We start from the raw sequence: 12,416 nt of genomic DNA, 5'->3' as shown, positions 1-12,416 counted from the left end.
GGCCAGCCCCCCGGGAAGGAAGAGGAGGAGGATCATGAAGCCTGGAGTCGCGACCGCGCTGGACCGCGGGCAGCAGCCAGAGGACCAGCCGGAGCAGCCCCCGCCCGGGAGATACCAGGACGCCGACCAGCAGTCGCTTCTGCCACCACAGCAGCAGCGCCGGTCGCGTGCAGACCCAGAGCAGGAGGAGGAGGACGACAGCGACCCAGAAGAGGACGAGGAGGAGAAAGCGAGGCCACTTTCCAGCCCGGACCTGCCTATCTTCCAGCTCTCGAACCTCGCCCGAAGGGACCTTTGATGGAACCAAGGGGAGGGGCCTCCGATTTACAGACTGCAGCTGGAGTGGGCTGGGGGCTGAGATCATGTAACTATTCCTTCCTTCGATCCCCTCCCACACACCCCTCTTCTCTACCTCCTTTATCCTTCTCTTTCCCAAACACACCCTTCCTCTATTCAGGACCTTAAGCTCTGGAAGGAAGCAACCCTTCGGGGGTTAAGGATCTGTTTTCCTCCATCCTTTTCTGGTCCACCGCCCTATATCCCACCTCTTCCGTGTAGCCTTTGGCTGCATAGGCAAAGCACAAGCTCTTTGCCCAATTTCATCTGCAACCAGTCCCCGATTCCTCTCTTAAAAGCAACTCTGGTGCTACTGGGGGTTAATTGCCCCAGTTTTCTGCCCAAGAGAATTAGAACTTCTCCTAACCTTCCCCCTCCTCATCTTGCCTTCCCCCAACCACTTCTTACACCTGAGGAAGCCTATCTTTTCTCTCTCACGTGCAATCTTTGATTCTTCACTGAGCTGGTTTCCCCAAGCCCAGATCTAGCTGCTCCAAATTTGATTTATAACCTTCTCTTTTATATAAAGGAGATTTACCACAGCCCAGAGATTTGAGAAGAATCTAGCAATCCTTTTTTTGGGGAACTTTTAACAAGTAGACATTGGTCACACATCCCAGCCCTGATGCATCTTCTATTGCCCTGTCCCTCCTAGTATTCTGGGGTCAAAGACAGAAAGGAGACAACAGCCAGAACTAAGTCTGAGGCTGGGGTGGGGCTGCCAGGGCAAGAAAAACTTTTTTCCACTTTGCATTTTCTTAGGAGCGTTCAGAATCATTGACTCACAGTTGTCAGTCTAGGGGGTAATTTATTTGCTGCTTGGAGGGGTTACAAGAAGAGCCAATAAGAATGAAGGTTCTTCCATAACACAGAAACACTGTGGACCCCAAGCCCCACCCTAGCCACCTCTTCGAAGACTCCAGCTGCCCCTCTCCAGTCCTCTGCTTCCCCATCCCATGCCCATGCCCCTGGGTGGGCTGCTGTGGTGGTGGTGCTGCTGCTGTGGCTGGTGCTGCTGTGGACTGTGCACCCCAGATCCCCAGATGTTGCGCCACCAGGGTCTCCTCAAGTGCCGCTGCCGAATGCTCTTCAATGACCTGAAGGTTTTCCTACTGAGGCGCCCCCCTCCAGCGCCCCTGCCCATGCACGGCGACCCCCAGCTGCCTGGTGTGGCGGCCAACAACAACACCCTTCCGGCTCTGGGGGCCGGGGGGTGGGCAGGCTGGAGGGGCCCCCGAGAAGCGGTGGGAAGGGAGACCCCTCCCCTGCCACCTCCACCTCCTTTGCCTCCTTCTGTGGAAGATGACTGGGATGGCCCAGCCACAGGGCCCCCTGCCTCCCTGCTCAGCAGTGCTTCCTCCGACGAATTCTGTAAGGAGAAAGCTGAGGACTGCTACTCTCTAGGAAGTAGCTTGGACAGTGGTATGAGGACTCCCCTCTGCCGCATCTGTTTCCAGGGACCAGAACAGGTGAGTCCTTTCCATTTCCCCTGCTTTGGTGTGTGGTATCTCCAGGCCATGCAGATTGCCACGAAACTGTTTGCCCCAGGGAACTATTATGCTGTTTCTAGTGTCAGGGACAGTAAAGTGTTTGGAGTTTCTCAGTGATGTTTCTTATGGTGAAGCTTGACCAATAGGTGCCTGAGGGAACCTGTTTGGTAACTAGCTCAGTTGCACTTGGATGCTGCAAACCCACCCCCCACCCCCCCATCCCCAGTGCAAGTCTCTTCAATCCCATCCCCAAACTTTGCTAAGCACTCAGAACAGAAGATCCAGTGAAGAGGGGAGACTCAGAGGGACCGTCATGTTTGTTGTTTAAAACACTTTCAGCCGGTTTCTTGCTGGTAAAACCACCCCCAGCCCATATTCAGTTCTACATTCAAATTTCCTCCTTTCCTGAAATTGTGGTCAAGATTATCTTCTCCCTTCTTATTCTCATAAAGTTAAGTACAAGAATCCTGTTTGGTTCTTTCTTTTTCCTTCGAGGCTACCTCAATTTGCCAAGACACCTCTTGGTGATCTTGGATGTTCCTGGGTTGGAAGCAGATAATCTAAACCAGAGTGAGTTTAAGGGACCCTGGGAAAGAACCTTGCCAGATCTATTCTCCTTCTCTTACACTCTCCCCATCCATGGCCCTGGACAAATTTTTTTCAAGTCAGGCGGGTTCTCCCTTCCTTATCTATTCAGATTTCCACAGACACCCCCTAAATACTCTACCAGTTGTCTGGTGCTCACAGCACTAGATAGATGTGCTAATTCACAAGGTCCCTGAATTTCGAAAACACGTAATAAAGAGTCCCAGGAAGAAAAGGCTCACCTGGAAATCAGGTTTCCTTAGTGATGCAGGAGAGGGAACATTTGCTAGGGATGTGGGCAGGATTCTGTGTTTACCTCAGTGACCTCTTTAGCAGTCTCTTAAGGGGAGAGATTCTGGGTGTTCTTGATTGAAGGATGCCACATTGGTGCTCCTGACAAGCCCCCTTCTTGCTTACTCTATGAAATGCAGGCTTAGTTGACATTTTCATTCATTTTTCCTCTCTTGTCTCTGAATGGGCAAAGCACTTAGGGACTGGTGATGCCTGGAGCTACAGCCTAGGCATCATGAAAGGAAGTAGTGAACATGTATCTCTGAGAGACTGAGGGTTGGGCTCCTCCTTTTTCTGACTATGATTACCTGAGGCGGCAAATGAAATGCTGGTGGGTGAGAAGGTCCAGGTTGCCCACTCAGTGTCTTTCTTCCAGCACGTTGTTCCATTACCAATACAGAACTTCTGTAGAAGCTGCGTGGGTCTGTGGCTAATAGTGAAGTGAGCCCCACTTTGGGTCAGGATTTGTCTCATTCAGGGACTTCAGCTTTTCCAAAACATAGAGTGATTTTGCTTATTAACTTCCTAAACTATTTCTTCCTTCTCCCATATGGGCTGGCACATGTGTGCATATCACAGGGGGTGTTGGAAGTGTGCCTTCTGGCAAGAGCTCTCTTGTCTCTAGAAAACAGCAAGTCTTGGAACGTGTGCGGAGATAATATTTCACCTGCTGTGAAATATTCTTCAAATAACTCTATGCCTTTAGGCCTCCATTCCAATTTCCACGAGATAGCACTTGCTTTCCATACCCATTCTTTGTAGGAGAGCCCAGAAGTGTGAAAATACCTAGTAAGGGATTAGCATATTATTACCATGTTTTTCCATCATACAAAAGCTGCATTTTATTGGAAAAAGAAGAAGAAGAAGAAAAAAGGACCATTAGTAATACTCTAAAATGCCCTCTTGTGGCACAAGGTCTGATCAAGGGTTGGGAACTTTTGTTGTTATTGTTCATCATCTTCATTATGCGTTATAAATGGAGCTCTGAATAAAAAAGCTAACAAACATCACCGGAGGAATGGGTTCTCTTATTATGTGGGAGGGGCTGTGCCTTCATCAGGATGGAACCAAATCAAGCATTCTTAAAAATGATTATCATTGGCCAGGTGGTGGTGGCGCATGTCTTTAATCCCAGCACTTGGGAGGCATAAGCAGGCAGATCTCTGCGTTCGAGGCCAGCCTGTTTACAGAGTGTGCTCCACGACAGCCAAGGTTACATAGGAAAACCATGTCTTAAAGAAAGAAAAAGGGGAAAAAAGATATCGTGTTTGGGAGGGATTATTTGTAGAAGCCAAGTGGTTTTACTGGGAATGTGTTATAGTGGGAATAAGAGAAATGAGGGGAACATGGTTTTCCACTTTCTTTTCACTTTTCTTTACATAATTTAAATGAGGAAGGAAAACAAAGGAGAGAAGCTGGGAGCACTCTAGAGAAAGAGAAAAGAGGACAGGTGGGGATAGAGAAGGAAAGAGGGAAATGGAGAAGTGGTCAGATAGCGATTTCTGTATTTCAGTTTCAATTGAGAGAGCGGGACAGAGACAAAGAGAGACAGAGAGTGCACACTATCAAGCAGTTGTCTCTCCCTAGTCTAGGAGAGCAATGATCTGCAATCTGAATAGCTGAATGGCTTGTTTTTTCCCCTGTCCAAACAAAGGAACCAAAAATTTGCCCTCCCACACACACACCACACTCTCATTTGCTACTACTCTAGGATCCAAAAGATTGACAAAAATAAAGATTTGGTCTCTTCTTGCAAAGTGCTTACAGTAATGCAGTGAAGGGTTAGAGGGAGATTCAGTTAGGCTCACATTCGCAGGTTTCCACAAAGGACTTTGTATCCATTCACTCACGCACTTATGTGACAAATGGCTAGAAGCCACAGGGTGCTGTAGCTCCAGTGCTAAGTATCTGTGAGAGAACAAAAGCAGATGAGATCTCTGCTGTCTTGAAGCTGGCCTTCCAGTGGGGACACAGAAATTGGCAACCGAACTTGTAGATAAACAAAAGTGATTTCAGATGGAAGACTACCATGAAAACAAGTAAGACCAAGACCATACACGAAAAAGAGTTAGTCACAAATGAAGAGGAAGGAATGAGACAAGTATATCCACATTTGATAGGACAAACAGGAAGAGCCTTCTAAGACTGTTCCATCCAAGCTGGCACCTAAATGATGAGGAGGACCCGACAGGGGATAGATCTGGGGATAGCATTCTTGCTGCATGAAACAGCAAACTCAGAAATCCAAATGTGAGCAGACTTAGAATGTTTGGGAAATAGAAGAGGGTTCTGGGAGGAGAAGGAAGGATAGGGTATGAATAAATGCTTTGAGAACCTGTAAAGTTCCTGAGTAGCCATTCTATTCTCCTCTCAGCCATTTGTTCATGTAAGACCATGTTCAAAGACAACCCGAGAGTTTGTGGCAGGGGCTTTTGCATATCCCCCCACTCTCTTCAGGTGGCTAGTGCTGTCTAACCCTCCTAGAAGAACAGTGGACTGTGATTGGTAAGCTGAGGCTGCCTGAAGCCAGATGGCCCTTACTGGAGTGATGAACTAATTACATGGCCTAACTGTGCCTCAGATTCCTCCTTTGTACATTAACAACAGTCCCTGCTTTGTGGGATGACTCTGAACCCCAAGTCAGTCAATACTACAAGAGCAGCTGTGACTGTGTTCTGTTATGTTATTATTCTCTCCGATGTAAGACAGAGCTCCCTTGCTTTGTCAAAGTGTGCCCCAGCTCACAGGCTAGCAGGAGGGCTGGTACTGTGGTGGCTGGTTTCTCTTAACATATATAATGCTCTAGGCACAGAGTGCTGTTCCTCTGTTTCCAACACCAAAGTCTTTATTAAGAGCCAACTAGGCCTGCTGCTTTGCTGAACAGGAGCTAGAGACACACGTTAGATGTGGCCCAGGCTTCTAGGATGTCACAATCTAACCCAGACATCACAGGACCTGACAGAGATCAAGAACACACAGAAGATGAACACAAGTGAATTTCGTTATTATCTGAACAAAAAAGAAGCAGGTTTAAAAACAGCCGGTGGGTTGGAAACCTATTCAGAAAGACAGGTATGGAGGATGGTGGTGATGGTGGGAGATTTTCTGCTTCCCCCAATTAGTCAGGAAGGCTTCTCTGTTGCTGCTGAAGACCAAGTGAGAGGAAACAGATTCAGGCTGAAAGGTTGAGGCTAGATAGAAAGCAGCAAGAAGAGATGAGAGAAAAGTGTGCCTTCACAAAGAGATGAAACCACCTGCTAGGCTGGGAAGTAGAGGAATGCCTGGAGGTGGGGCTAAGGGCTATGGATGCAGTTCAGAGCAGGGTAGGGAAGAGGTGCATGTTTTGGGCTTAATGAAAAGCAAGGAAACTGGTCTAAAGTAATTTAACAGACTTGGGTGCCTTCAAAGCAAGCAGGAGAATGGGTTTGAATTTATAACTTTTAGATTTGTATAAATTCTGCGTTAGCTGATGGAGATGTCCACAGAACACACTGATTCTCTCATCCAAGTTCTGCCCTTGCCAGTCCCTGATCAGTGGCTTCTTGCCCCAGTCCTCAAGCCCAGGACAGAAGGTTATAGACCTGAAGAAAATCCTCCAGGTCCTAGGAGCAGGTTTGTCTCTATCTGGACAAGAACTCCAGGGTCTCAGGTAACTGGAGCACATTCCAGAAAAGGGACTCACTCCTTCTTTGTGAACAGCTGTGCTTGAAGAGGGAATAGCTACTACCCGTCTAACCTGGGTTCAAGAGAGGCATTGTGAAAGCAACCTGTGCATGCTTTTTCCTCTCCAGGTCATTAGATCTCAGCCCAGTACCTTGTACTCAATTCAAACTCTAAATAAAATGATGAAATGTTTGCTCAAGTAGAAATATTCATAGTCAAGATAATTGGAGAAAAAAGAGAATGTTTAAGAGAAACACACACACACACACACACACACACACACACACACACAGCACTGCTATCCAATGTTAAAAGCATGTTGTATGAAAGAAGGGTCATAAAGGGCAGTGCCTTGGCCAATGAGGGATCTCCAGGGAAGTCAGTTTGAGTTTTGATACTATCAAGCGCATACAGTCAACCTAGGCAAAAATGCTATAGGCTTCTTTAGGGAGAAATTTTTATAGATGACTAGGGCTAGAGGACTCAAGGTCTCTTCTTGGTTTAAGAGTTTTGGTTCACAAAGGACCTTGTTGGGAGGGTCCAGAGGGATTCCTTAAACCCAAGCAGAAAGAAATGACACCCTAACCTGCAAGGCTTATCTAATGTTGGGACATCTTGTCCCGGTAAACAGAGTATAAAGGAGCATTCAAAAGTGTCCTTGAGAAGTGAATGGACTTTGTCATGTATGAATAGGAACCTCAAATTGTTGGTAGTAATATTATTGGTGCAACTGTGACTTCTCACCATGCACATACCAGAGTAGGGGAACAAGTCCTTTATGGCCAGTAGGCAAGACATCATTGTGGACTGAAGAATACAGGTTCTTACAGAAAAGGTGGCCACTAACTTCGTTTTTCCATTGTAGCCTTTTTGTTTCTACTTCCATTTGAAACTCCTACTTCAGTTTCTACAGGTCCTACTTAAACTGGAAGCTCCAAGGACCCTTTCCTCATCCTAATGTTCTTCTAATTCTTCATTAGTAATGTTCTAATGGCCTGTTGGGCAGTGGTATAAAGATGCTCAGACCTCATAGCCAGGTCCCTGGATATTTTGCAGACTCGTGTATTATTGACGTGCACGTATCGTGCTTATGAAAATACCAGAACATCTCTCTTTCTCTCTATCTCTCTGTCTCTTACACACACACACACACACACACACACACACACACAGAGGGAGGGAGGGACGGGGGAGGGATGGAGAGAGAGAGAGAGAGAGAGAGAGAGAGAGAGAGAGAGAGAGAGTTGGGGGAAGACAGAGTCTTGACAGCTGTTCAGTGTCCAGTGTCTCAGATCAGTTATCTGTTGCTCCTCCACATCAGTGGTTCTCAACCTTCCTAATGCTGTGACTCTTTACTATACTTCCTCGTGTCGTGGTGACCTCCAACCATAAAATTGTTTTCATTGCTACTTCATAACTATAATTCTGCTACTGTTATGAATCATAATGTAAATGTCTGATATTCAGGATATCTGATAAGTGACCCCTGTGAAAGGGTCACTCCCCCCCCCCCAAGTTGTGCCCACAGTTGAAAACCTCTGCTCCACTTGATGCTCACTCGAGTAATCTTACGCTTGCCAGTCAGCATCAGTCTGGAGAGGACTGGCTCCTTTATTGGGTGTGGCTTCAAGCTCAGCCACTCATACAGAGAGTTACCTAATACAGCTGGGAGGGCAGGAAGTTGTGAAATATGGATTCCAAGAGAGCCCGAGAGAAGATGAATATGGGAGATAGCTGACAACATGGTATATTGGAGAAGCCAAGCTGTGTCCAATGAGTGTAGGGGAGGGAAGCAGGTTAAAGGAAGGGGATAAGAAAGCCAAGTTGATGGTGAGCCTGGATATAAGGGAGCTGGCAATCAAATATTGTGTGGCTCAAGCTGCATAGCAGCCCCAACCCTAAGATGAATTGTATGCAAGGCAGGATTTGCATGTGTATATTACATACAGTGCACATTTGATACCTCCTTGTGCTGGAATTAAAGGTGTGTGCCACCACACCCCTAGCCTCATAAAGATTTCTCTAGGCTGTATGAAGTTGGCAGCTAAAGCTAAGTTGGATAGATACTAAATTCCTTACTTGGTGTACAGGGTTAAGACAAATAATAAAAATAGTTAGCAGTACTGAGTTATACAATGGGCCAAATACTCAATACTAATCTATGAAATTTCAACTTGTCTACAAAATCACTGTGGAAGACAGATCAAATTATTTTCCTCATTTATAGAGAGATTAATTTGAATGGATGGAAGAGAATCAATCCCTACAGAGAGCCCTCTTGCAGCTACCATCATGGTTAAGACATGACTCAGCACAAAAAAAGTAGAAGCTTAGTAATTGTTGATTCTTTCTTCTTCTTCCTGGAACACACTCATTCCATGTTAATAATGTTATCTGTGGTCCCTTGTGCATGGGAAGAAAGTGCATTTGTGGGTATGTATCTGTGCACTCATGTGAGTGTAAATTATAATCCCATATATGGGGTTTATAGATAATCTCTTCAGAGGCCCAACCAATTTAATTTTCTAATACCGATAATTATTGTCCTAGAAATCATAGTAATCATTGTCTTGGCTTGAGGCCACATGGCCAGAAACACACTTTTCCTCATTATGTTGAAGAATGATGGGAAAAACAGCCCTTTTTTTTTTCAACTACCTTAAACAGGATAGATATCTTGTGTCAACCACCACTCATGTCTCAGGGACCAATGTGACATAGGCTTTGACATCAGAAGAATGTGATTTCATTCCCATCCAGAGGCCTTTCCCAGGTTGGTTATCTTAGGCTATTTATTTCATTCCCCTGCACTTCGGTGTCACTGTTGATAAGACAAAGATACAATAGTAAATTTCAACACTTGCAAGAAGTTGACACATGAGGTAACCTCCCATGAATTAGGGTACAGCTGCCTTTCCAACAGTGTTTCTCAGACATTTAAGGCCATATTTGGACCACAGTGAAATCCTAGAATTGATGTGTTTAGATGGGAAGTCTCGGCTCCTCAGCTCCCACTTCTCTGTTGCCCAACTCAGCTGAACTCTGTCCGTGTGTCCCCCCCCCCCCCCCGCTCAGAAATGCTCTACCTCAGTCTTCCTTATCAATTTCCACCATCATCATGTCCTAGACTGATCTTTATCAAGCAGTACTCTATGCTTGGCAACAACTGTAAAAAAACAAAAAACAAAACAAACATATATAAACAAAAACATATAAACAGAAAAGATCCTTTACCTGGACTCTGAGTCCCCAGAAGCTGGGAGCAGATTAAGTATGCAGAGGAGCAAGCAGAGAAAGGCAGAGAAACTCCTCATCCAGTAAGGTGCTTGCATTCCAGCCATCCCTGGACTAGTGTCCTGGATTATCTGAGATAGGATGGATATGCTTCTATATAACATTGACTCACACATGAGACAACTATTCCTGTCCAGTTTGATTTCATGCCTTAGGACTGTGTCCAGGACAGAAATCTTATTGTAGTAAGAGTCTGTCTTGAACACTTTTCGAGTGTTGTTAATCTCCCTTGTAAAAAAAAGGAGAAGGCATCAGACTCAGAGCTTTTGGATACACTCCAATATCTAAATAGAACTTTTGATTATTTTGTTCATATTTGTGTCTATTATTTTTAATAGTCTTTTCATTAGCACGATGTTAGCAGTAAAATAGAGCAGGAAGCTCAGAGAGTTTCCCACGCATTCCCAGTCTTCCTGCCATCAACATCTCCCACCCAAGAGGTATGTTTGTTACAACTGATTAACCAATAGTAACCTCATTATTACCCAGAGTCCTTTAGGGTATGCTGTTAGTTTTATTTGATCCAAGGGTTATCTCCACCACCCTTCCCATGTTCCTATCCATTATTGTAGTATCAGACAGAATGGTTTCACTGCCCTAAAACTATTCTCTGGTCCACTTCTCAATCATTAACTGCTTCCACCCATATAGCTTGATCTTTTTCTAGAATGTCACGTAGTTAGGACAGTACAGCATATAGCCTTTTAATTTAGCTTTTTCACTTGGTAATATGCATTCATATTTCCTGCATGTACTTTTGGTAGTGGGGTGTGTGTGTGTGTGTGTGTGTGTGTGTGTGTGTGTGTGTGTAAACAGCAGTTTTTTATTGCTTGATAATTTTCATTGAATGGAAGTTCCACAGTTTGTCTATTTTGTGTGTGTGTGTGGGGGGGCAAATGACACTAAATTTTATTTATGGCAGCAGCAGAAAGTCCCCTATAGAGCAAATGTACTGAAATAAAGATGTGAGATAGTTAAAAGGAAACAATAACTTTGAAGAACTTTAAGTAATATAGGTGGAATACATACAAAATATCCATGACTGAAGTCTGATTCACACCTTGTAGTAGTGACTTTTTTTATTATTATTATTTCTGTTACTGAACATCTGACAAGAAGCATCTTTAAGAAAGATTAGCCTGGAGAGATGGCCTTGGGGTAAGAGTGCTTGTTACTCTTCCAGAGGGCCCAGGTTTGATTCCCAGCACCCTCAGATGGCTCACAACTGTCTGTTCTGAAACCTTCATGGACACCAAAGGACCCCAGGAAGGGGATGAAATGCAGAGTTGGAGGCCGATCTGCTTGTGATGTCATAGATTCTACATTTTAAACCCCTAAGGTTTTTGCTTTTGATGTCTTTCTTTCTTTCTTTCTTTCTTTCTTTCTTTCTTTCTTTCTTCCTTTCTTCCTTTCTCTTTCTTTTCCTCCTCTCTCTCTTCCTCCTTCTGTCCATCTTTCTTTCCTTTTTTCTTTCTATTTGATTCCAAGGTGACTGGCTGACTGTGCTAAGAATAGTATATATTAGGAGACAGTGATGGGAAAAAGAAACGTAGCCACAGACGTAAATTCTAGGACAGATAAGGAATAGGACTTTGGTCACTATATCAGGAGCATGGGACTACTTGGGAAGACACAGGACCATGTGTGCAGGAAGGAAGGGACATGTCACCCAGGGTAGAGGCAGGAAGAAATGCCTCATGCATTTCTCTGTTTCCCTGATTCAAGCACCTGAAAGCTTCCTGTTTCAGATGGAAAAGTTCATCCATGTGGGACACTGTTGTGAGAGGGTGCTTTTAGATGTTGCATTAAGATTTGTGGGGTTTGTTTGTTTTATTTTGCTTTTCCTGTTATACTCAATTAACTTAAGTTTCCTGAATACAATCATTCCTGGATTGTTGTGCTGCATAGTTTTATGTCAATTTACACAGGTTAGAGTCATCTGAGAGGAGGGAACATTAATTAAGAAAATGCCTCCATCAAATCAGGCTGTCGACAAGCCTGTAGGACATTTTCTTAATTAGTGACTGGGGGAGGGCTCAGCCCGTTGTGGGTGGGGCCATCCCTGGGCGGCTGGTCCTGGGTTCTGCAAGAAAGCAGGATGAGAAAGCCATGAGGAGCAAGGCAGTAAGCAGCACCCCTTCATGGCCTCTGCATCAGCTCCTGCCTCCAGGATCCTGCCCTGTTTGAGTTCCTGAACTGACTTCCTTTGATGATGAAGAGTGCTGCAGAAGTATAAGCTGAATAAACCCTTTCCTCCCCAAGTCGCTTTGGTCCTGGTGTTTCATCACAATAGACACCGTTGATAAGATAGCTTTGTTCAGAGAGTATTTGAATAGTCACATAGGTGCTTCCCTGGGAAAGCCCAGGAATCCCAGAACAGAGACACAGACACTGAACAGACCTATGCCTCACAATTCATTAAGAGCTCCTGCTCAGAGTGACACATTGATTTCTTCTACAACTCACTGGCTGCATCTGGAAACACGGTTCTGTCTAACAGCAATCCCCTGCATGCCAAAGGAGAAGATGCTCAGAGCTGAGTGAGTTCCAGAAGCCTCTCCTGCAATAGTTGGCTTATCAGTTGTGAGTGTCAAACATTGAGAACACAGCCAGCCCCTCACTACACACTCAGTAAATCCTAGTAGTTAGTGTCATCCTTTCCTCCTCCAAAACAGGGGGCTGAAGCTGAGAATACTCAGGCTGCTTCTAGCTCTCTTGCCTCTGTTTGTGACACATTAGAGTAGTGGTTCTCAACCT

The 12,416-nt window shown here is 45.1% G+C and overlaps 1 protein-coding gene across 1 annotated transcript in view; it reads left to right on the top strand.

Annotated features, from left to right (window-relative positions):
* The first annotated feature begins 1,292 nt into the window (after positions 1-1,292).
* Marchf4 (membrane associated ring-CH-type finger 4) overlaps positions 1,293-12,416 on the top strand; it is a 110,504-nt gene continuing 99,380 nt past the window's right edge. Inside the window, exon 1 of the mRNA XM_035439243.1 lies at positions 1,293-1,805. Coding sequence (XP_035295134.1) covers positions 1,293-1,805 — 513 coding nt within the window. The remainder of the gene's footprint in view (positions 1,806-12,416) is intronic.

The sequence above is a fragment of the Cricetulus griseus genome, chromosome 2 (genome assembly GCF_003668045.3).
Source record: "Cricetulus griseus strain 17A/GY chromosome 2, alternate assembly CriGri-PICRH-1.0, whole genome shotgun sequence".
In the NCBI taxonomy this organism is placed as follows: domain Eukaryota; kingdom Metazoa; phylum Chordata; class Mammalia; order Rodentia; family Cricetidae; genus Cricetulus; species Cricetulus griseus.
This window is presented reverse-complemented; position numbering and strand designations above follow the sequence as displayed.